The 24470-nt window shown below is 58.0% G+C and overlaps 2 protein-coding genes across 4 annotated transcripts; both read right to left on the bottom strand.

Annotated features, from left to right (window-relative positions):
- Nucleotides 1-672: 672 nt before the first annotated feature.
- On the bottom strand, nt 673-8804 carry LIPC (lipase C, hepatic type). Of its 3 annotated transcripts, none has more exons than XM_032232671.1 (9): nt 8520-8803; nt 5880-6058; nt 5250-5429; nt 4907-5024; nt 4295-4528; nt 3375-3617; nt 1894-2014; nt 1186-1404; nt 673-987 (listed from the first exon to the last, which is right to left on the bottom strand). In XM_032232671.1, the coding sequence occupies exons 1-9, from the start codon at nt 8602-8604 to the stop codon at nt 888-890; spliced, it is 1479 nt and encodes a 492-aa protein (XP_032088562.1). In that variant the 5' UTR covers nt 8605-8803; the 3' UTR covers nt 673-887. The 3 variants fall into 3 exon arrangements, with proteins under 3 accessions (XP_032088562.1, XP_032088563.1, XP_032088564.1); XM_032232672.1 differs by having other exon boundaries at nt 5880-5982; nt 8520-8607; XM_032232673.1 differs by lacking the exon at nt 3375-3617 and having other exon boundaries at nt 8520-8804.
- Nucleotides 8805-9950: 1146 nt separating this feature from the next.
- AQP9 (aquaporin 9) lies at nt 9951-20347 on the bottom strand. The gene is made up of 6 exons (XM_032232683.1): nt 19895-20347; nt 14961-15087; nt 13449-13586; nt 12935-13053; nt 12430-12647; nt 9951-11493 (listed from the first exon to the last, which is right to left on the bottom strand). Exons 1-6 carry the CDS (start codon nt 19994-19996, stop codon nt 11322-11324), a joined length of 876 nt encoding a protein of 291 aa, XP_032088574.1. The 5' UTR covers nt 19997-20347; the 3' UTR covers nt 9951-11321.
- Nucleotides 20348-24470: the final 4123 nt, after the last annotated feature.

The raw sequence follows: 24470 nt of genomic DNA, 5'->3' as shown, positions 1-24470 counted from the left end.
TGCACTCTAGCAACTAGATTGCTGCTATTATCCTGGAATTCTGGACAGCAGTCGGCAAGAGATGCAGATTGCGAAATATTTAATGTAAGATACGTTAGTGCCATATGGCAGAGGAGGGGTACGGGCGTATGTGGAATGCAGCTACGCCTCTCCTTCCCCCAAGTGTGTGGCGCAGCCCTTCTTAGCCAGGCCAGCCTAAACTCTCTGAAAGCGGTGCTTGCTAGCCTTTGGCTGGGCCTCTCCTAGAAGCCCCCTCCCCTCTCTTCATTTCCTAACTGAGAGGATGGTCTTCAGAGCTTCAGTCCCAGGTTTCAGCTCGGGTGGAGCTTCCCCGGAATGCTTTTCCCAAGGGAGCTGGTCCCTCCCCAGGGCTCCCTTCGGGCAAGATGAAGCCGTCTCTTCTTCAGAACTCCTGCTTTTTCAACCCTCCTTTTTAACAAAGTATTTGACCTTACTTTGCAAATGTGTTTGCGCATCAGAATTATCCGTTCAAATGTTTTTGGAATCCAGTTCTTATCTGCCAAAGCCAGCATAGCCAAAATAATAGCGATTCACACCCACCCAGCCAGACTAATCTTACAGACGTCTTAACAGCCTAACCTCCCTTTCAAGGAAAAATAATAATTTAGTCCAAAGATGTGGATTGTTAATTGTCTTTCTGCACAAGGCCGATTTAGTTTCAGCTTTTTATTCACTTTTTATTTGTTTACTCAATCTAACCTTTAATGTATACAGTTTACAGTACATCCTGATCCATCCCTTTTCTTAGGTTTCACGTTGGTGTGTCTGTAGAAAAAAAGGGTTCCTTTCTTCTTTCCTTTTTCTAAGGAGAGACGCCTCCCCCCTCCGGAGCAGCTTTTTCAGACGCCGGCTTATCATCCATACTCTCATCTCAGCTTTTGGGAACTGACTTCACATCTCACAAACATTTTCTCGTGACCTGGATAGAGGTGCAAATTATCTACCCGCTGAGAACAGAATGTCATTCTGAAAAGAAAGAAAAAAGAGATAAAAATGAATGACTAAGCCAAGAGTGTGTTTCTTCTGCCCGGCCAAGGGCAGCCCGAGAGCTGTGAAACAAAGAGGATGATGGGGTTTTGAGCCCCTTTTCCCACGCTGCTGCTGCTGCTGCTGGGCCTGGCTGTGGGAAGGAAGCCCCTCTTGCAGGGGTCTGGGCCCACTTACTTCTGCTGGGTTTCTCCCGCCTTGACTCGGATGGAGGTCACGATGAGTCCTGGCCGACGGTCCCCCTTTCTCCAAGGGATGATGGTTTGGAAAGTGTCCCAAATGTTTTCCCAGATGGCCGTCCCTTCCCACTTCAGTTTGATCATCATCAGCTCTCCAATATCAATATCCAGAGGAACAAGGAAAGTGTAGGTTTTATTCTGAGTGATGCCTTCGATTCTGACGGAGAGAAGAAGAAAGCCTTTCAGAGCCATCGCCTGGGGCTTCGCCTGTCTGTGTTCGGCTCTTCCACCAAGCGGCCTCTGCCAGGGGCCACTTCAGCAGCACCGGTGGCAAATTTCCCAATTTAAAATGGTGGGGTGTTCAATGATTACAGACATGCGTTACTAAGAGGATTGATGGATCTCGGGTTTATTGACTTAAAGGAGAATGATGCAAAAAGACTCTGTGGATGGAGGATAGTACCAAAGAGGTCGAAGCGGAAAGGATGCCAGGTGTGGACATCCAGGATCTCTGCATCCCGGGAGAGAGGAGAAGCTATAGAGGTGCTGCTACCTGCGCAGGTGCCGTTTTGTCTCCCCATGAAGGGGCACTTTGAGGAAATGAGCCTCGGTGAGAAACATGCCAAGGCACCTGGCTTGAGGTGAAGCGTGGCTTCTGTGCCAAGGCCTAGGACACCAGCCCCGTTGGGCAAAGTGTGGAACTCACAAAGTGATGGAGAGATTTTCCACGTCATCTTTGTTGCCAGTCAGCGAGATAGTGAACGTTGGATCAATTCGTGGTTCTTGGAATTCGTGGATGAAATGGATTTTAAACTGATAGTGATAAACTGTGGAGAGGAGAGGAGAGGAAGCTGAGTTTTTACTTCCACAGAGACACAACATACATACATACATCTCAGTTCCCCCTTTATTTCTCTCTGAAGAAAGTTCAGTCTCCCTGATCAACATCTACACCCTGAGCCTCTCTGCAGGCAGGGCTTTCCCCCATCAGCCCTTTCAGATGAGCCTCCCCAACTCTGGTGGGCTCCGTTTCCTGGCCAGACTGCCCCACAGGACTGCAGCACCCACACATCTGGGGGGTGCCAGAGTGGGGCCTCTGCAAAGGCTGCCGGCTTCAAGGTCCTCAGAATTTAGCCAGGTGCAGATCTGGCAGGAGAGCCTCCTGGCCTCTTTGCAGAGGGAGCGGGCAGGGCTTCGGAGCTGCCTCTGCCCACACCAGCCGCTTGTGTGGGGAGGCTGACCCGAACACCCAGGGCCTTCTCAGCAGCCTGCCCTAAGACTGAGGGAGGGGCATTCTGGTGCTAGTTTTTCATTCTTGCTTCAGCTGCCCTCGTGGTCTTGGCCACATTCAGAGAAAGGAATCGCAGGTCACTTGATGGAGCCTAAAATAATAGCTGCTTTGTCCTTCTTGTTAGCCTTTGTGAAAGGCAACGCTTGTTCTGGAGAGCTTAAGGCGTCTTTTCTTCCCTCCGCAGCACAGCCAGGCCTGGCAAGGGAGGCACGTGGGGCAGGCTAAGAACCGAGGTGGCGCAGTGGTTAGGGTGCAGTACTGCAGGCCACTTCAGCTGACTGCAGTTCTGCAGTTCGGCGGTTCAAATCTCACCGGCTCAGGGTTCACTCAGCCTTCCATCCTTCTGAGGTGGGTAAAATGAGGACCCAGACTGTGGGGGTGATATGCTGACTCTGTAAACCGCTTAGAGAGGGCTGGAAGCCCTATGAAGTGGTATATAAGTCTAACTGCTATTGCAGGCTGGGCCTCGGGAGAGGAAAGCCCCCCTCAATGCTTGCGTGGACAACCAGCCACTGCCCCGCTGGCAATCTGGGCATCCCTCCAGGTAGTTTGTGGTCATTTGTTCCAGGCAATCTTTCCGAAACATTTTGAGCAGCCAGGTATGCCCGTCTGCTTAGGAAGGGGCCAGAGATCGGGTCAGGGGCTCCCCTGCCTTTCCTGGGGTTTCAAGGGCTGTAGACATGAGCTCCTGGCATCCCCCGCTGGCACGGATGAAGCTGTCCGGCCCCAAAGGCAGGATCTCGCCCAGAGGGCTGGCCATCTCCTTTGGGATAAGGCCAGCCTTGTGGTCAGCCTGTTTCCCTCTGGGGCCCATTGGAATCTCTACAGCCCACACGGAGCCCATCTGCAAGAGCCCCTGGGGCTGCCCCACCACTGCCCCCTCCTCCTCCACCCGCCTTTGAAGGGCATCTGAGGCTGGGTCTTCAGGAAGAGCCTCTGGCTGCCAGGGATCCTGGCCTTCCGAATGTGGTAGCCCAGGGTGTTGCACCGGTGGGCCCGGCAGTCCAGGCAGCGTCCCTTGTCAAACATCTCCATGTTCTTGCACCAATAGCCTGTGATCTGCTTCTGGCTGTACCGCAGGGAGTCGATGAAGAGATGGACGGACCTCTCGTGGGCGCACTTCACCGTCTGGGTCAGCCCTGCAGGGAAACAGAAGGAGGCCCTGAGCAGCTCAGAGGCTTCTCAGTCCCGCCAGCTGCGGAATTGCCCATTCCTCTCCAGCTGCTGCCGCCAGAGTCCCCCCACCCTCTTTGCCCTCCTTGTGAACCTTTCCACGGGCGGCCTGGGAGGGGCCATCTACTGATCAAGAGGTTCTTCAAGCCTAGGTTGGCATCCTGAGTCGGCAGCAAACTCAGCATTGCCAGAGCCCCAGGAACCCAGGTCCCTTGGCCTGCCAGGCAGTGCCCTGCCTGAGAAACAACGGCGGCCTCTGCTTGGAGACCCCCATTTGGCCATCTGGGAGCAGAGACAACCTCTCCTTCTGACTTGAAGGCTGTCACAGCATGGAAGGTCAGGACCCTCCCTCCCAGCCCCCCCCTTGTAGGTTCCAGGGGGAACTGGCCACGGACATCTGTGGTGCTTCCTCCCAGGACTCTGGCGAGGCAGAGCAGGCGGAAGGCCAAGTCAGTGAGGGAGAGAGAAGTGAGAAAGAGGCCCAGTGGTTAAAGCTCAGAGCCTCTGGCTTCCTTGCCCTGACCTGCTCAGCGGCCTGCCTGCCTTCCACTCCGGGTTCTGCCTCGGGGCTCCTGCCGGCCCTGAGGGACTCAGCTGGAAGCGCCCCCCCACTCCAGGGCCTCCTTTTGCGCCCCCCGCCCACCTGTGATTCCGTACTGCACGATGTGGCTGTAGACGTGCATGATGTGGCAGCCAGGCTGGAAAGTTCCGCCGTTGGGGTAAAAGTCGAAGTGCGCCACAGGCTGCTTGATGCCGACACTGAGGCCCATGTGCTGCTGGGTGAAGGTGTGGATGGCGTCCACAAAGTCAGCGTCGTCTGGCGAGAGCCGGTCTGTGGGGGACATGCCCTCAAAGAGGGGGCCGGCAGGGTCCAGGCCTGCAAGGGAGACCCAGGGAGGCTTGTGAGAAATGCGGCCCAGGAAGGAGCCTCAGCTCTTGGCCAAAGAACCCACCTCCGGGCTTTGGGAAAGGAGGGCAGCCGGAGCTTCCCTGGAGCCAGCTAGAGTGTGGGGAGGGGCCGAGCTGCCGCCTGAGTCCCTGCTGAGCCAGCTGCCCTGTGAGCTGGTCAGTAGAGCCTCCGGGGAGAAATGCTCCTTCCCACCCAGCTTGTGGCTCTATGGGAAGCCCGGGAGCCGCCCTCCTCCCCCTCATCTTTGCCTTCCTTTCTCCGCGTCCAAAGGCCATGGCCGGTCCTGCCCACCCAATGGAGCTGCCCAACGGCCGGGTTCACCCTGATGCCGGCTGATGGACTCACCGGTGATCCGGCCAATCTTCCCGTTGCCTCTCATGGAGCTGCCGGCAAAGCCAGCTACGTGGGCCCCCAGGCTGTACCCCACCAGGTGAGCCTTGCTCCGGTGGAACCGCACGGTTTCCTGGAAAAGGGGGAATGGGTGGAGGACCAAGGCAAAGCGGTGAGAAGCTCCGCAGTCCCCTGAGCCGGCCCAGAGGCCTAGGAGGCCCGAGCTGGTCCATGGGAGCCACCGTGGTTGTGACCACACGGCCCACCGGGGCAAACTGTGGCTGCAATTGCCCTCTCCCCAGCTGGAGGGCCGTCCTCCTGAGTAAGCCACCTCCGCCTTTCTCCTCTGCCTGCTTACCTCCAGCCATTCCAGGAAGCGAGCGATCTCTTGGCCGACGTCCCGCGTATTCTGCACCGCAATGGGGTAATGTGCGTGTGCTAGAGAGAGCCAGTCGGTGATGATGACGTTGGTGTCAGGCAGTTGGGTTTTGAGCTCTTCGGCCAGTTTCCAAATCCAGCGTTCCAGTGTCCTGTCCACCTGCAGCCATAGGAGGAGAAGGGAAGCGCCTTGGCCTGGGGGTCAACGTCCCCCTTGCAGATTGCCCAGAGTGTGCCAGCAGACCAGGGCACCTCTCCGTTCCCAACAGCCCTGGGTGGACGATGCCAGCCCACCCGCAAAGGCAGCCTTGACCCTCCAACGTCCCATTTGCCCCTCTGCCATTGCAGGAGCTCTCTCGAAAGGAGCGAGATGTGGGCCACAATTCCAGGGGAGTGGGGACACGTTGTGGGGGAGGGGCTGTTCCTTTTAGAGAGTCATGTTCCTCCTCGTGAACCCCTCAAGGGGAGGGGGGCCGTGTTTCAGGACCACGCGTGGCAGATGCACGGCCCCTCCAGCCCAGGGGAGGGGGAGACAAGGAACAGACGGAGGGGGCAGCAAGACAAGCCCTCCTCCCTCCCTCCCTCCCTCCCGAGACACGAGAGCCCTTACCGACCACCCATGGATGATCATCACCAGCGGGAGGGAGGCGTTGAAGGGACACTGCTTGAGCGCCTCCTCCTGGCCGGGCTCAATCAGGCAGCCCTGCTCCGCCCTGTTGGAATACAGCAGGAACTTGGCCTCAAAGCGGGAAGAGCCTCTCCTCACGGGAAGCAGCTGCCGATGGGAGCCTGGAAGAGACAGCCAGCAAAGGGCGTTGGCACCGCTCGGCCCCCCGTTGACTGGCTGCTGGATTTGGGCAACCCCTTCACGACTTACCTCTGGCTCGGTTCTTAGCTCCGCAGCTGCCCAGTCCTGCCGTGGCTCTTCCTCCAGCAGGCGAAGCCCAAGCCAAGGAGATTCACCTCCCAGGACAATGCCATTGCTGTGCCAACCAAGCCCAGTTTCTCCCCAGCTCTTCCCCTGGGATTAGGCCAGCAGAACTCAGGATGGGGGGGCAGGAATCTGGGGTTCTGTCCCCAATTCTGAGCCTCCTGCTCCACCCCCAGCCAGCAAGGATCGTCTCCATTGCAGCCAGAAGCCAAGATGAAGCTGCTTCTGCTCTCTGCCAATTTGTTAATCCAGGAAGGGTGCAGGCTGTGTTTATTTATTCATCAAATTTTTCTGGCTTTTGCATTGTGTTTAAAACCCCTTTATTCATAATTAACTAGGGTGAATTCTTCCCACGCATTTTTTATTTGTAGGTCCAGGATAATTGAATGCAAAGCCTGAAGACTCAGGAAGAAATTAAATTGTCCCATTCATAATTAACCAAGGCAAATATTTCACACACCTCTGGCCTCTATTTCTTATCTGAGGGATTTGTAATAAATGGAGACTGAAAGGAAAGAGGGAAATAGCAGGTTGGGCAGTAGCCTCCTCTCTCAGGGCAGCCGATTGTCCTTCAAAGCTCACAGCAAACATCTGCTCCCAACATCTGCTCCCAAGGGAGATCATTTTCACTTAGGGCCTCAAAGGGCTGGCTTGGAAAAATCATATCAAAGACCCTTTGTTTAATCAGATTGGTCTGGAGGGCACATTAAGGGGCTTGATATACTAATTGCCTTTGCCACCCAGAACCACCGTCTTCTTCCTCTGCTAGCTTCCTGGAAGGCTCCACCCAGGACCTGCAGCTGACCTTGAAAACAGACCCAGCCAAGGCAGGAAACGTGGGGTGCTCTTGAGGCACGGAGGCCCTGCAGGGGCTCCGGGAAGACGGTGCCCTGCGTGAGGGGGGGGGGGAGGCTGGCACAACTCAGCTGCTCAGAATGAGGAAGCAGCGGGGGCCCTTGAAGAAATCCTGCCAGGGCTTCCCGCATCTTTCCCACAACCACCCCAGTATCAGCCTTTTGGAACCCCAGCACCAAATCTCCCCTCGGCCCAGGCTGGAAATGGAGAGACTGAGGGTTTGTTTAATCAGTGGGTGCCGGGGGGGGGGGGGGAGTCTGCTTGCTTTCAAAGCCCCAACAAAGAGGGCTGGTTGTTTTCTTTTATTTGAAATATCCTCATTCGCAGAAATGACGAAGGGGGGAAATTAATTTTCCTCCAGCCCCAGCCTCAGTTTAAATTTCCAACTAGTCCTGCAGTGTTGCTATCTTTTATTTTGCACCCAAAATAAAATAAAATAATAGTTTGCTTCTTAATCCTTCCGGCCGCAGACAAAGCTGCCCCCCTCCAAATCCCTGCCTGAAAGGGAGCCCAAATCAACATCCTCAGTGCGGCTGCTAAGCAAACACCGCAACTCCTTCGTGTCCGGAGATAAAAGCCGCCTGTCGGGCCGGTGTCCAAAGTCCTCATGAAGGGCTGGGGAGCCCTTCGCTACCCAGGACTGGCCGGTCTGGGCTCGGGGGTCCCGGGTGGCTTCCAGTGGCTGCTGGCGAAGGAGCTTCCCATTCTTGGCGCTGGGGAAGGAGGAAACCTTGTGCCGGACTGCCCCAAACGGCCTTGGGGGATTGAGAAGGATGTGGGGCCATCTGGGCTAAGCAGAGAGTCTGTCTCTGCTCCCTGTTTGGGGGGACCTGGATTACCGTTCCCCACCCCCAATATCTGGGAGGGGAGCAAGAGATTCCTCCCAAGGAGAAGAATGGAATCGGAGGCTCGGCTGGGCCTTCTCCTAGCTGGGTCTGGTGAATAAATGCAGGGAGGATCCATGCCCCAAAGGGTGGGGCAGCAGCTGATGGCCAAGAAGAGCCAGGGAACCAGGGACTCTGAAGGAGGCTCATGCCAGGGAGTCAGGCTAGAGAAGGGGCTGTTGGGGGGTGGGGGGTGGGATGGGCTGCTGCTAATCCAGGAGGCCAACGCAGGTGAAAGTCTTCTTCCCTCCTGCCAGCTGCCATCGAGGGCGGGAGAAAAGGCTCCCTTTCCCACCAGGTGGAGGGAATCTCTGCTGGACTCCCTCCCTCCCTCCCTCTGGATGAATGTGCCAGGCTCCCTCTTCATGCGGAGGAGCCTTTGCTGCTCCTAACCACTCTGGGCGGGGGGGGGGGGAGTCAGCCCCCTCAAGGCCTCTCCTGTTCTCTGGATGGGGAGCACCAAGAGCCCCCTTGCCTCGTGGAAGCTGGGGGGGGCGAGGGGGGCTGTTTGAGCCTGACTTTCTGCCCAGTCTCCCCGTGGCTGCTGGAGATGAGCCCCGTCCCAGAGGCTGCTGCTTACCTTTCCCCCTCCTGCCCTCGGGCTTCCCTTCAGCAAGGAGGACGCAGAGAAGGAGCAGCAGCGGAAGGGCCAGGCGGCTTCTCATGGCGCCTTTGCCCACAGACGCCAGGCCAAGCTGGTTCCCAGGGGTGGAGGGACGGAAGGGGCCCTCTTGTCGCCAGTAAGTAGTGAGGACTAGCAGCTCATTAATGATTAACCTTTTGCATGGAATTGTCTGTTTCTCTCTGTGCCCCCCTAGACAAATCGACTCTCAGATCAAATCAAGCCGTGTTTGGTTCCTAGAAGGCTTCCCCCTCCCCCCCCCCCCCGTCCCTGGGGCGTCCCTGGGCGGGTGAGACGGAGAAAGCAGCCCTGAAAGTGGGGGGGGGGGGAGAAAGTCTGCTGCTTTCATTGACTTTTCTCCAGAGATATTGCGCAAGGCCAGGTGGGAGGGCAGCCTTTGAGGTGGTGCCCCTCTTCTCCCGCCCAAGAGAAGGTGGGGCTGGCGTCCCCCCCCACAGCGGCTCAGAGCTGGTTGGGGCACGAGAGGGGAGCCCTTCGGCTCCTCTGGGCGCCTCTCCTGTCCGGTTGGTCAACATGCCCTTTGGCACCTGCTGTTTGCCCTTGTCTGGCTTCCCCTCCCCCACCTGCCTCTCATACTTTTTCTGCACCCGCTTTGACCATCCTCTTGAAATCTCCCCAGGCCCCCAGGATTCCCAGCTCCCCCTCCCAGCATTACCGCTTGGCTTCAGCTACTACCCCCCCCCCCGTGGACTCATGACCCCCGCTTTAAGGGTGCCTTCCATCTTCACCTGTACGTCCACCTGTGTTACTGATCTCTAAAACTAGGATGGGGGGTGGCATTTGGGCAGCAGCTGAGCCGGCACCGGCTTCCTTGACCAGTTGGAGAGACACACGGAAGAGCCCAGGGCTAAAGGGCAGCTTGATGGGGGGGGTTCAGGGCACTCGCCCCTGTTGCAAAGACTCAAAGCAAACAAGGGAGTCGAACCAGGGACACCTTTGACTTCTCAAACAGAACCAGACCCGCCTTCTGATATCGGGGGGGCCCAATCCAAGGGGATCTGCTGGGCTGAACAGGCCGGCATCACCGTCCACACCACCCGCGGGCAGGAGGGGCAGAGAGCCTGGCTCCCCGGAGTCTGGAGGGGGGCAGTGGGCTTTGTGGATTGGCACCCTCCCTTCGCTGGCCAGCTTGGCTCACTGGGCCCTCAAGAGGTGGACCGGGACCACCAGAAGGGAGGGGCCCCTTGGCTTCTGGACAAATGGGTCAGAGGGGGCATTTCTCTGTGCTTGCAAATGCCCCTTGCTTCTTCCTTGGATGCCCCCCTGGGGGGCATCACTAGCACGCACACACATACAGGAACGCACACACGCAGACCCAGAGCCCTCCTAGGGAGACCATTTCTTCCCAAGAAGACCCCGGCATCGTGATTGGGAGAAGATGCTCTTTATTCACCGTCCCTCCGGATGTCCCTCTGGAACAAGGCAGAATTCCACCCTGGGGCTGGAGGCAGTCGAAGAAGCCAGTTCGAATCCAGCATCCAACACCTTTGCTGAAGCCACAGCTGCTCCATCGGCTTGACAAGAAAGAGGCGGCTGGGCTGGGCTGGGGGTTCCGGATCTGTTCCTTTGGGGGTCCTGACAAATGCTGCGTTGCCTATGTGTGCGTGCATGCGTGTGTGCGTGAGCATAAGCAAGAGAAGGTTCTTTTTTAAATTCTACCCCATTCCTTGACCCACAAGAGACACTAAAGGCCTGGAGTAGGGGGAGCTCCTATCTGTCCCTGGTCTGGGAGGGTTGGGAAGTGGTTTTATTTGGTAAAAACAAACTAATAAAAGTGACCCAACTTCCTATATTCCATTCTATTGCTTTCTCTATACTGTTTCTATGGACGTCCCTGTTACAACATACCCTGACAATGTTTATACTCATTACTATTCATTATGTTATACTCCATACTACTCAATTGCTACTATTGCTACTCCCTATTATTCTACTACGATTTCCTCTAAACTATGCTCTTCACTAGCCCACCTCAGGGCTTCTCTCTGTCAGAGCCCCCCCCCCCCCCCGGATTTCTCTGCTGCTGCTGCTGACCCACCCACCCACCCCCACTTCACGGAGCTGCCCTCTCCTCTGCCTTGGGCTTCTCTGGCCAGGGTCCCTTGGACTTCCCTGCAGAGCTCCAAAACATGCGTCCTCCCGCACCTGAGTCAAGGTTGTGGCTTTGTTGGCAACTGCTGGGCTGCGGCTGGGGAGAAGGCTTCCAGGGGGCGTGGGGGGGGGGAGCAGCAGAGGGGCCTGCCACTTTTACTAGGCAGCCTGCTTTTCCACAAGCCCCCCCCCCCCTTCAGCCATTCCCTGGGCAGCAACCATGGCTGGCAACAGCTCAGGAAGCCCCATTCTCTGGGCAGCGCCCTTGGGGGAACCTCGGTGCCCAGGAGGCTGAGCTGGTTCTGGGTGCTGCTCTCCTCCAGCTGCCCAGATTGAAGCCAAAGCGGGTTTTCAAACTCAGGTGTGGAAGCGGCTCTGCCGACTGCTCAAGGGGAGGGGGTCCAGCACTGGAGGCTGGGGGTGGAGGGGAGGCGCTGCCTGGGTTTCCCCAGACGCCCTTTGCTGTTTGCAGGGGGTGGAGGTTCAAGACTTGAGGGGGGGGAGGGGGAGCAGAGGCCCGCAGGATGTCAATGAATCGTTTTCTGATTGGAAAGTAGCTTTCCTGAGGGTGGCCTCCTGCCACTTGTCTTCTGGGAGGGCGTTTCTTGTGGTCCTCTGGGGGGGACGGACTGGGAGCTTCGTTGGGCCCTACTTCCCCTCCTCCAGGTGGGCCAGTTCGTGTTCGTGGAGGGCGTCCGTCTTCTGGCAAGGGGAGGGAGGGAAGTGGTGGATCCCGATGAAGAGCATGTAGGTGGCAGCTCCCAGGGCTGCCCCCACCATGGGGCCGGCGATGGGAACCCACCACCAGCTATTGCCGGCTCTGTGGGGAGGGGGGGAAAGAAATAGGCAGGTTTCATTACCAGGGATTTAGAGAGTTGCTTTCGGGGGTGCTTAAAGCAATAGCAGTTAGACTTATATACTGCTTCATAGGGCTTTCCGCCCTCTCTAAGCAGTTTACAGAGTCAGCATATTGCTCCCCAACAACAATCTGGGTCCTCCTTTTACCCACCTCGGAAGGATGGAAGGCTGAGTCAACCTTGAGCCGGTGAGATTTGAACCGCCGAACTGCCGAACTGCAGTCAGCTGAAGTAGCCTGCAGTGCTGCATTTAACCACTGCACCACCTCGGCTTAGTCCTCACTAGCCCCCAGACCCCTTGGGGTCCGCGTTTCTGCCTAGAACCCACCGACCTCTTCCCTCTTCCTGAGGCTTCCGAGGAGAAGAATTAAGCCCTTCAGTCGGCAAAGTCTCCTTCATTTGGAAACGGACGTCCAGGCAGAGCTAACGGGCCGCCGACGGGCCAAGGGCCGGACGCCTAAGCAAAGAGAGGCGCTGGGCGGTCGCTCTGCTGGAAAACAGCCGCCGGGATTGGCCGCCAGATGGCAGCCTTGCCACGCGCTGGCTCAACGGGCGGCTTCCGCGGAGAGCAGCGCCCCCCAGCGGCCCGCGGGGGGAGGCGAGGCCGGGCCGAGCTGGACCTACGAGGCCGCGGGAGACTCTGCGCCCGCCCTGCTCTTTCCTGACTTTGTCCCAGCTGTAGGGGAGCCCCCCCAGCCTGCCCAGCTGGGCCACGCTCAGGTCTTCCCCTTCCACGGAGGCCCATGGGGGGACCTCTGGCAAGACCCTCCTGCACAGCCCCCCAGCCCCCCTCAGGGCAGAGGGAACAGGCGGCCAATTTAACGCCCCCCCCCATGGAAGCCCTTCTGGATGGGGTGGAAATGGCTGGTGGCCCAGGGGCCCCAGCGCAAGGGACTCACGTGAAGACTTCAGGCCCCCAGCCCAGCAGGTAGGTGAAGAGGCGGGGGCTCAGATCTCGGGCTGGGTTCATGGCGCAGCCACTGTTCAGGCCCATGGAACAGGTCAGCAGTATGATGAGGAGGCCGACGGCAATGGGCTCCAGCCCCTTCGGGACCCCCAAGTTGTCCGTGTCAAAGATGGCAAAGACCCCCAGGATAAGAAAGGCCGTGGACAGCATCTAGCAGAGAAAGACCAGGGGTTCATCTCTCCCCCGATGGACCCCAGGCTGCCCCCAGCCCTCGAAGGCAGCTGCGGGGAGGGATGGGACAGGAGGCAGGGCCCCTCAGGCGAAGATGGGAAGCCTCTCTTGGCCCTGATGCCACCTTTTCCACACAGGTGCCTTGTGTTGGCATTCAGAGAGCCCCAGGTTCGGTCCTGCCCCTTCCTGGGGCTCAGGGTAAGTCTCAGCCCCTCCCAAGAGAAGAAAAGTGGGACGCCCTCCCAAGCAGCCTGCCTGCTCCCTACCTGATCTGCGAAGCCGTTGGTCAGGGACAAATATTCCTGAGGATAAGTCGCAAAAATGTGTGCTGTGGGGTTGGCCCCTCCGACAGTGAAGTTGCCATCCGTGTAGAAGATGAGAGCGTCTGCGGAGGAAGCGACAGGCAGCAGCCTTGGGGGAGGGAAGGGGCAACCCGCCTTGCCACAGGAAAGCCGAGTCGTGAGGGAGGGGCGCTCGGAACGGGTTTCGCGAGAAACAGGAACGGACGCCCTGCTCAGATGTGGAGAAGCCCCTGACCGGTTCCAAAATGGGATGCTGCTCATGGCCAGTTCAGGGGTGGGAAACTGGCTTCTCAGGCAGGAGCTCCCGGGGGCCGGGAAGATCTCTGCTCCCCAGGGCCTCCATGGGGTTTCCGTAATGGCCAAACGGGGCACAAATGTGGCCACAAATTCTGGCCCGTCTGGGGCAAAAGTCACCTAATTTGGGGTTTTTGGGTTCCTGTGTAAAATGCCAGCTGGGGCAAAGGAGGCTCTCACTCACCATAGTTGATGCCAAAGACCACAGCAGCTCCAAGAAAGGCACCCAGAAACTGTGCCAGGACATAAATGGGGAATTTGGCCCACTTCATCTTCCCAGTCAGGCACATGGCGAAGGAGACGGCTGGATTGATGTGACCACCTAGCGGGGGAGGAGGAGGAGGAGGAGAGGAAGAGGCTGGCCGATGCCCCCTTCTTGGTCCCTCAGATCCCTTCTGCTCGGCATCGGCTGCCAAGGTGATGGTCTTGGGTTGGGTCAGAAGGAGCTTTCCCGGGAAGATGGGCTCAGCTAAGCCCCCAGCCCAGGACAGGCAGGGCAGTCCCAGAGCTCTCATCCCAGAGCCTATGCTGGACTATCCCGCTGCCCAGGCCGTGGGGTGGGTCGATGCTTGCAAGATGCTCTCTAGGACTCCTCAGGACAGCTTGGTCTTCATGGGGGGGAGGTCTAAGCTGAAGGGCATCCCACCACCCAATTTCCCCACTGCCCGCTTGACCAGAATATCTGTGTCCATCACCTGAGAGATGCGAAGCTCTCTCGGCTTCAAGGCCTGATTATTTATTTATGGAATCCAATTATTCCTCTCCTTTCTTTAAGCCCTGGCCAAAGGTTAATGGTTGATTTCGGAAGAGCATCAAGAAGGATGAGTAAGAGATTAGCAGAAATCACTCCGGGGTCACCGGTGGCTCAGTTTGGGCAGACGGGGGTCGTGGCCGAGGGATGACCCGGGGCTGCTGCAGTCAGGTTCAGGATCACTAGATCTGCAGGTGCCCAGCCACCGTCTTCCAATCACAGGGGAGGGTTCCCGGCATCCCCTCCCCCAAATGTAGGTATCCAGTGTCATCTGCCACAAGGCCTGGAGTCCCAAGGAGGCCGAGCCAAGCAGAGGCTCCTCCGACCGAGCCCTCGGGGCCCCTTCCTCCCCTCCGGCCCCAAACACCTCTTGGGTTGCAGGCACAGTTAGATCTTGCCTTCCTGGGGGGGTGGGGGGAGCCTTTGCAGGGCCTGTTCCTCTCTGATAAGGAAACCATGCAAGGCCAGGAGAGCTGAGCGCCTCCCCCCCCCTCTGCCCCTCTCCTGTCTCCAGCTCTCTCTGCAAAAGGCAAGGAAAGAAACGGGGCAGAGATTTTGAAACCCCCCTCCCCTGTTTCCATTTGGGCCACGAGACCTTTTGGCTCACAGAGACAATCGCTCCCTGCACCGGGGGCTTTCCTGGGGGCCCTTGCAGCCTTCACGAGGTGCCCTCTGGAGCCCCTTTGTCTGCCCGACTTGCCTTCCCCAATCTGGGACCCAGCCTGGCGCCCGCCCCCTGCTGGGACCAGCACGTCCGAAGCCTGTTCTTCTGGCCAAGGGCTGGTGGGGCTCCCGGCAGGAACCACCCCCACGCTTTGGTGCCCTTGGGACCCTCGGGGGAAGGAAGGCCTGGCCTGAGCGAGGGGCTGAAGCTCCAGCTGAAAGAACCGGGCAGCGGCCCATCCCTCCTTTCCCCAAACCGATGGGTGGCAAATATCAGCTTACCAGAGACGCCTCCGGCCACGTAGATGGCCAGGGTGACGGCCATGGCGAAGCCAACGGAGATCGTCAGTGCTCCTCCCAGGGCCCCCCTGCTCAGGACGGTTTGTGCCACGCAACTGCAGCCCAGCGCCTGTAGTTTCAGAAGGAGACAGGTGAGAACAGGAGCTGCCCACCAGCCGGGCAGTTGGGCCTTCCCAGCTCTCACTCGGAGGGCCCTTCGCCTGCTCACCCAGAGGGCGCAAAGGCCCTTCTGGAGCTCTTCCTTCGCAGGAACTGGGTGGCTGGGCCAAAACACAACAACTCTTGTCCGTCAGGAACCTCTTCTATCTCCCGTCCACCAGAGGTGCCCCTGTTTCTTTCTGTGGGAAACAGGCCCCTCATCCCTAGGGGTGGATTCTTGCCATGAAGGTGGCATCATCTGAACATAGATTGTGTGGTGTGAGAGAGAGGGAGGGAGGGAGGGAGGGGAGAGGGAGAGAAGGAATTTTAAGACTATAGAGCACCTTTTGCATATCTTCGCTTAGTGCTCTGAGGTGCCATAATTTTTGTGCATAGTTTCTGTCAGACAAATATTTGTTGGATGGAAAACCTCTTTTGTTTAACAGATAAGGCTGGAGATTAATGGTTCTGCGAACAAAAGGTCCAGATTCTCAGGCACACCGCAGTGGTTCCATTGGGGTTTTATGGGATGGACATATATTTAAAGACAATATGGATTTTTTTATCCATATTGTACTTAAATTCTTTCTCTTTTAATCAGTCACGAGGATTAAATCATTTGAAAGCCATTAGGCAAAACGGGGCGTGGCGTCTAAAGTTCAAAAGTGCCTCTTTCGTCAGCCTGACAGCTTTTGTTGAGAAGGGTGTGTGTGTGTGTGTGTGTGAGGGAGAAGCTTTTCAGCCAGGACCTCCAGAAGGAAAGACAAGATTCCGAAGGGAACTTCCTCCATGAAAGAGGAAATGGAGGCGCCTGGGCTTCTCCAGAGCCTTCCCCCCACCTGCCCTTCCCTTCCCTGGCCCTCTGTGTGCACCCCCTCCCGAGAAGAGAGTCCGCTCCATGAGGGGAGGGCTCTCCTCTTTGAGTCCCTGGAGAGGGGGGCAGAGAGGGAACTTTGGGGGCGTTTGGAGGAGGCTGTGCTAGAGAGTAAAACTAGTTCATTATTAAGAAGTAACTGGCGTTTTTTGCAAGCTGTGGGTTGACTTTATCGATCTATTTATCGTATTTATTTGCTGCCCATCTCGCTGTCCAGGCAGCATTTGTCTAGATTAGCCTTGTCTTTTCCTGCAAGAAGTAGCGTTTCTTTTAGCAGCAGCCAGCAAGGGCCAGAGGGCTCCCCCCCCAAACCCTGCAGACAAGGGGCTCCTATGCTGACCAGCTGACCGGAGGCGCCTGGGACTCTCTGGTTATGCAAGCAGGGCCCTCAGGGGGAGCAGGGAAGGTTTGCCAACAGATGGGAATCGAGGAGGAGCAACTGGTTAATAGACCATTATGATGTATTATGGGATGGCTTTGGCGTATGTGGATGTGTGACTGTCATTTGGTGACCAATCGGCCCTTCTTTTCCTTCCCCTGCTTCACTGTATAAAAATAGCGGCCCGTTTCCTGGTGGGCTCCTTGGGGATGAAAGGCTTCCCCTGCAAAGGCTTCTCTTTCCTCCATCTCCTCACCCAGGATCAGGCGCTGGGGCCCTCCAGAAGAGCTTCAGCTCCTCCACTGGGGTCCCTGCAGACCAAGAGGCCTTGGGGGGGGGAGGCCCCTCTGCCCTGTTGGAGACCTCAAGGGAAGGGAAGGATTTGGAGTTGAGCATCCCAGCCCTACATTGTAATTGTAATTTGATACATTCATATGGAATTCGGAGCTTCCCAGGATGCCAGAGCAGGCGCTGAAAAGGTTCTCCTCCTAGTGAAGCCACGGTGACCTCCGGGTGGCCCCCAACTCACCCTCTGCCTAACAGGAGAAGTGGATGGTTTGGAGCTGCAGGGAGTCAGGAAGAGGACCTTGATGGAGATCAGCAAGAGGAGCCACGTGGGAGGCACATATGCCCCCCTCCACCCTGCCCACTTCATCTCCCCCAACTTTTGGAGCAATTATCAAGTCCTCTGGGGGGGTGGGGGGGGTGTTGGTGGCCATAATTCCTTTCAGCGACCTGAGCCACCTTTTCTGGGCAAATATCCTGGTGTCCTCCGGGCTTCCCAAGGAAAGTTGTGTGCCTGCATTCCACCCGGATTGTATAAAAGCCGATGCCAAGGCAGCCTCGGGGTTGTGTCTCTTCTGATGCTGAGAAGTGATTTCTTGCAGCTCTCCCTGGGCCACACCCTGGCAAGCTTTTTCCCCAGCACTTCCCATCCCCCCCTTAATTGGACCCGGAGCCAGCCTTGGAATGGGCCAGAGGGCAGAGACTGGGAGACCAAGCCAAACAGGTGTGGCAGAAGGCGCTGCTGAGAGGGACGGGCTTCTCTCTGGACTGAGAGAAGGAACCAAGAGAGGCGAGAAGAAAGCTGGCAACTTGGGCAAGCCATGAGTTCCTGGGCAGATGCACCACCTGGGCATCGGCAGGGCCAATTCCTTTCGGGCATGGCAGTGGTGCGTTCTCTCTCTCTCTTGCCTTGATTCGTCTTGTGAAACAAGTTAAAACCGAACCCTCCAAATGGTGGAATCTCCAAAACTGGGGATTAGTAAACTCCCCCTGGGGGCACTAAGCTGTCAGCAGAGTGGCATCAAATCAAAGAGGCATTCAGTCCGCTCCTCATCCACCCACCACTCATGCGCCATCCGCCTTTGCTCTCACCCACAGGCCCGTCTGCGGGAGGAACCGAGCGGAGAGGAACGTTGCCTTGTGCAACAAGTTAAAACAGAACCTTCCAAGGGTGAAATCACCAAAAATGGGAGGGAAACAATGGCATCAAGTTGCCATCCAAGGAGCACCAGATCGAACCAGCGTTAAGCCTCCGGCCCAGCAGGTAGGGGGAAGATTCTGCCAGCCAACTGCCACCCCAATGGAAAGGCCCAGCGGCATGGCTGGTGTGGGTCTGGAGGTCTTCTGCTCACCCCAGTCCCAGGAGGCTCCCGTCCCCTCTGGGCCCCATCTTCCTGGGCTCTTCCTGTCTCAGAACGTCTCCCCTCCCCCCTTTTCTCTCTCCTGGACATGGGGGGGGGGGCAGCAAAGGCAAATAAACCGGCCTCTGCTTGGCTAACCTTTGACTGACTGGCAGCCCCCGGGGTCTCCTGGTGCCTGTTTGGGGTTGGGGTCATCAGGGGTCACCTGTGCTGGAAAGAGCCAAGAAGACATCCGGGAAACGATTGGCCTGGAAACCGGCTCCCCAGAGAGGCCGCTCGGAAGACCTTGAGGCGTGGAGACCAGGCTGCAGAATTAGGTTCTGGCCCATTGGGAGCCCAAGACTGGGAATTGGGTGCCAGTTGGGCAGAGCGAGGTCTGCAATGGGCAGGAGCCCCCCCTCCATATTTTCTCGTGACCCAGACGGTTCCTGCTGAGAGCTGATGGTGGAATCGAGCAGGAAGACTGCAAAGCACTTTCCACAAGGAGGGTCTGCCTTCAGGTAGCAGAGGGGGGGTCTTCCCAGGGCTGGCAGGGGAGGGGAGGGGGCTGCTTGGGAGGACAAGCCACACCAAGAGATGCCCTTTAGCTGCCAAGTCAGCTGTCCTGTTAGAGCCACCAGGTCCCCCGGGACTCTTCCATGGTGGTCTCTGAAGAAGCGAGCCTCTGCCAAGGGCCAAAGGGGACTTCCACAACCTGGACTTTGGATCTGGTCCCCCTTGATCCTGTTGTGGGTGCAGCTATGATTGTACCTCCAACTGCAAGGCTGAAAGGGAAGGCCTCCCACACATTAGTAAAGCAAATAAATGTCTTCAAACAAAGGTCAGAATCGAGCCTGTAGCTTCACCCTTTCGTGGCTGTGTCCAGTTCTGGGATGAGATCCTAATGGAAGTGGGCATCTCGACAGAGGGGGAAGGGCTGCTCCCCTGTGCTGTGGCTGGTTCACCTGAGGAGCAGTTGAGGGAAATGTAGAAATGTGCAGAGCTAGGAGCTCTGTGCCTAACAGGAAACTCAGGATTAGCTTAGAATAACCAGCGTTCTTTATTCCAAGGAGCTCCTTTTGCAACATCTTGTGCAACTCCAGCTCTCCCACGGAGCCCTCGGGATCCCGTCTTGGGCAAGCTCTGCAGAAGGTTACTCAAGGTCCCAGGAGACCCTGTCTTCACGGAGCCATGGCACAGACTGGATGGTAGCTGCACCCCTGAGCAACGCCGTCTGCCTCTTGGGCCGACCTTGGCCAAGGGCAACTCAAGGTCTTGCCACCTGGCAGGGGCTGGGAGCAGCGGCCGGAGAGGGGGCGGTCACGGGAACAGCCCAGTCTATGCCAGTCCAGCTTTCTGCCGCCTGATGGTTGGTTAGTGAGCAGTTCAACCAGAGCCCCATAAGCCCTCGGGAGGTCCTGGCGTCTCTTCTCCAGCATACCTAACATCTGTTGCCGAGGGACACGAGGAGGAATGAAGGGAGCTGCATTGGCACTCAGGGGGCTGTGCATGGTTGGTTCCTGATGGAGCGCCCCCCCACCTCAGCATGGCAGGGATCAGGTTTTATGCCAGAGCCAGAAGTGGCCTAGGCACAGCACCCCTTCTTCGCATTTCCCTTCCTCTCTTTCTGCTTTGTAAGCCCGATCACATCTCGCCCCGGGCACCAGCTCGGATGCAGAGAGAATGCCCTCCAGGTAGCAGAGCCCCCCCAAGGCAATCGGGGCAATGGGTGAAGGATAGAAACAGACTTGGGTCTTCTTCACAAACTGCCTGACAAGCTGCAACAGGAATTTCTGTGTTCTTTGGTTTCTGAGCAACATTTCCAGCCCCCCCCCTCGCTGCGCCTGGTTTGGGGGCCACCAATGTTGCACAGGGGGAGGGAGGGGGAGGCCATACTTACAATCAGGATGAAGGTCCCCAGGAGTTCTGCCAGCGCTTCCTTCAGCAGACTGTTCCTGAGGGCCACTTTTTCCTTCAGGCTCTTTCCTGCCTTCTGTGTCATCCTGGCGTCTGTCCTTCCTCCGACTTGGGAAACAGTCAAATGTCCGTCCCGCTCGGGGTTTTTTTTTTTTTTTTTGAACTTTGGCTCCTTCCTCCAATGGTTCTATCCACGCCCCGACCAGCCTGGGGGTTTCTGGGCCTCCCTTTGCCTTCCCAGATCACTGCTCAAGAGACCCCATCCTGTGCTGCCCGCTTGGCATGCACCAGGCTATTTATAACAGGCCGGAGATAAGGCCGGGCAGCCCCTCACTTGCTGCCAGGAGAAGCCAGCCAGCTGCTGATTGCACAAGTCACACACACACACACGCACACCAACTGATGGCTGAAATCTGCAGGGGAAGAAGGAGAGTGACGAAAGGGAGCCTCTCCTTATATACCTGCCAGAGGCCAGCTGGCGATTGGCTGGTGCTGCAAAGCCTTGGTGGGGAGGCTGCCAAGAGGCGTCTTCAGCCACGCCTGAGCCGTAGGTTCCACACCTGGCTTGGGGGGGGGGTGCAGACTGTCTCCACATGCTCTGCTGAGAACAGGCCCTTTTCTCCAGACCCAAAGCACGGAGCCTTCCAGAGGCTGATCCTGTGCCAGCAGTCGCCACGCTCCCTTTAGCCATTGCCATGTCTTGTGGCAGGGAGTTCCATGAGTGAATTCTGCACTGCCTCGCCTCCTTTCGTTCCCAAAACTCATCTTGATGGTTTCATCAGCTAACCTGTATTCTAGACCCAGAGAAGGGGGGGAAGCCATGTTCTCTCTACGTCCTTGTGACAAACATGGTTTTGTAACATCTTTGATCAACATTGATTTTTCTTAGCTAAATAAACAGCTCCAGAAACGGGACTTTCCCCCACTTGGAAGGCAGGCAAAGCAGCTTCTCGTGACTCACTGCAGGTCCCGGTTCCCTCTGTCTTCACAAACAAAGGCGCTCAGTGGTCAGCCTGCTGTCCATCGGCCTTTCGTTCACCCAGAGAGCTCCAGCGCAGGGAGGGCGGTCCGGTTGGCTCAAGGCCAAGGGTGTCGGGTGGGGGAGGGGCAATTCCAAAGAGACCCAAGGAAGCCTTGGCAGGTGGGGGCCGGTGGGCCCCCCAAAAGCAGCAGCCCAAAGGCTGCCGCAGCTGCATTTCAACCCCCAGTGATTGACGGCTGTCCTTCTGTCCTCCTGCACTCCCACCTTGTTGATGCCGGAATTCCCCCATGCCGGAAAGGGTGGGGGGCATTTGCTTCTCTTCTCTGGGGCGCGTGTGGGGCGTGTGCAGGGCTTTGGTTGCCAGTTTTTCATGATGGAGGTGCAGATGTTGTTTGTTGCCTTTTGTCCCCAGTTGCTGACTGGTGTAGAAGGAAGCCGGCCACGAGGGAGAAAGGAAACGAAAGGAAACTTCCTGTGCGCTGCCACTGCCCGGCCTTTGTCCCCCTGCCGCCTTTCCCATCGCCTGCCTGCTCCCCCCGTTTCCTTCCTGGAACAACAACTCTGCAGGGGAAAAGGGCCAAACAGCTACTCTCCCCCCCCCCCCTTGAGCCTCCGGGCCAGGCACTGCTGCCGCCGCCAGAGGGGAAACTGAGGCCTTGGGTAGCTTGGCCCCTCCCTCTGGCCTGGCCTGGGCAGGGAGGGGCCTAATAAGGGAGGGCAGGCCTGGCCGGTGCCTGGCCCTCAGTGGGCAGGGGGGGGTTGGCTGTGCCCAGCCTCCTCCCTGTGGCTGGAAGAGGGGGTCGGGGTGGAGAAACGGGGCCCTTGCTGGCAAGACCTTTGTCTGCCTTCACCCGCATTCATTAAGGCATAATGACTGTATTAATTGAATGCGTAACTTTGCCTAATTAGACCAGAGAGTTATTCCTTTGGCCGAGAATTGAAGGGGGAGAAGAGAAGGCGCATTAGCCATGATGGATGGGGGCGGAATGGGATGTTCAGGGAGGAGCGTGGTTGATGGCATCTGCTCATTAGGCAGCCTCCATTAGCCAAAAGGTCACCCCGTTTCCAGGTTTGATGCATTTCTCACAAAGTCGATTTGGGGCAGGGGTGGGTGAGGGGGAGGCAAAGAAGAGCTGAAAATAAGGGAAGTAGTAAGACATCAGCAAGCAGCAGCGCAGCCGAGGCTGCAGTGGCTGTGGCGTGTGAGTGCTGGGAACGTCCTCTTCAGGTCCCTGCCCATCCTGGGGGCAAAAGCACCAGGGCTTTCTCTTCTCTGACCCCTGGAACTCCCTGCCTCATGAGAAGTGCTCAGTGCTACCAACGATCCGTGTTTGAAAGGTCATCTCCTTTCTCCCAGGAGGGGGCACTCTTGGCTGCCTCCCTCCAGCACAGGAAGAGTCCCCAGGGATCACCTCCACCTTCCTGGTGTGTCCACGGGCGCCCTCTGCTCACCAGGCCAACCGGAGGCTGTACTCCAGGGCTGGGCTGGGCCGGGGGAGCCTGCTTCCCTTTGCCCCGCTACCTCCCGCATCCCTCGAGGGAGCCCGGGCAGCCAGATCGGCGGAGCTCTCCATGGTGCTGGCTGCGGAGCCCTCCGCTCAAGGGGGCTTCTGCCCCGACGCCCCGCCCGACCTCCGGAGGAGCTTTGCTGGGCTTGACAGAGCCGGGGTCCGCTCCGGTCAGCCTGGGCTGGTGGCGGACGGGGCAGGCGCGCTTTGGGGAAGGTCTCCCCTGTCGCGCAGACTCCACTGCGGGGAAAGATGTCGGGAGCCCCGGGAGTCGCCTCTGGGCCTCTTCTGAGCCAGAACTCGCCGCCTCGCCTCCCCCAACCTGAAACCGAGGCAATCCTCCGACTCGGCCTCCTACGATTCCCCCCCCCCGACTCCGCGTGGCTTCCCCCGGCCTGAGTGGCCACCGAGCGCCTCTGCCCAGCGATCAGGGCTCCGACAAGCGCCGGGAGAACGGGAGCTGCGGCACGCCGAGCTGCTCCTGACCGAGCAAGCCCGGAGCCTGGAAGGGACGCCGGGTCCAGGCTGGCAAGGCAGGGCAGTGCCGGCTGGCTGACTCAAGGACGGGCAACTCAGGAAAGTTCCGGAGGAGTAACGTTTGGGCCGCGGAAGCCTCTGGCTCTCCCGCCGCGACTGCCCTTCTCAGTCAGCCAAGGCTTTCAATTCGCGGGGCCTTTCAGTGAGTGGCTCTGAAACCAGCCCGGGTTCAGAGGCACTGGAGGAATTCACTTAATTCCGGCGCGTCCCGGGCCGCGTGGAAGGGGGGGCCCAGAAGGGCTCATTTATCCCGGCCCTACACAAGTCACTCACAAGTCGCCTTTGAAAACCAGCCAGGGGATTAACGAGAGAGAATAGGCAGCGTTGAAACGCCGAAGCATAAGAGAACTTAAGGAGCCCCAGGATGTAGGCAGCCCTTGCCCGATCTCAGGTGGAGACGGAAGCGTCACCTGCCCTCCAAAGGTAGACTGCCTTTGAAGCGGTGTGTGTGTGCGTTTCATTTCACTATTTGTCAGATTCTCGCTCAAATGTCATCTGGATGACTTCCTTCCTTCCTTCCTTCCTTCCTTCCTTCCTTCCTTCCTTCCTTCCTTCCTTCCTTCCTTCCTTCCTTCCTTCGCGGTGTCCCATCACTTCGTCTTGCAAGTTAATGAAAATCGTCCTCCCCTCTGAAAATCACGTTCTTCCTCGGGGGTCCCTCGGATCGCGGAAAGGCTGGAGAGCCCCGCAGAGGAAGCCTCCCCGCTGAGTCCACGGCACCGACCGCCGAGCACTTCGCAGCCAGCCGGGAGAGAAAGGCCACTTCCGTCCGCGTCCAGCAGAGGGCGGCAAATGCGCGGGAGATGCCGCGGGTGGCACTGCGCCCAGGTTCGGGGAAGCTGCGCCGGGCGGCCGCGTCCACCTGGGCCAAGCAAGCCCCCCCAGGGGCCCGAGCCGGTGGCCCCCAAGATCTTCGGCCCGCTGGCAAGCGGTCACTCACGGCGAGCAAGAGCCTTCTGTGGGGTACGGACCATGAAGGAGGGTTTCTCTCTTTTCATGCAGAGAGCCGACAAGCTCTGGACGCCGCTTGGCGACTCTCAGGGCAAAAGGGCCCCCTGGGGGCAAAGGCCGGGGCGTTTCCACAAGCCAGAGGGGACACCTTTGCTCCCTGCAGAAGATGGTAGAACAGCAGGAGTCCTTCACCCCGTTCCTGGCGCTCTCTGGGCCTTAGCCCCCACTGCCAAGCCTTCCTTAGCAATAGCAATAGCAATAGTTAGACTTATATACCGCTTCATGGGGCTTTCAGCCCCCTCTAAGCGGTTTGCAGAGTCAGCATATCGCCCCCAACAACAATCCGGGTTCTCATTTTACCCACCTCGGAAGGATGGAAGGCTGAGTCAACCCTGAGCCGGTGAGATTTGAACCGCCGAACTGCAGATAGCAGTCAGCTGAAGTGGCCTGCAGTACTGCACTCTACCCACTGCGCCACCTCGGTTCCTTCTGCCCCTCTCCGTTGCCTCCGCTGCCCGAAGCGCCTCCCAGGCGGCCCACTGGCCCTGGGGGCCCAGCCAGCCTAGTTCGGGGTCAGGGGG

Source organism: Thamnophis elegans, chromosome 16, assembly GCF_009769535.1.
Source record: "Thamnophis elegans isolate rThaEle1 chromosome 16, rThaEle1.pri, whole genome shotgun sequence".
Taxonomy (NCBI): Eukaryota; Metazoa; Chordata; class Lepidosauria; order Squamata; family Colubridae; genus Thamnophis; species Thamnophis elegans.
The sequence above is the reverse complement of the archived record's forward strand: the minus strand, read 5'-3'. Positions and strand labels throughout refer to the sequence as shown.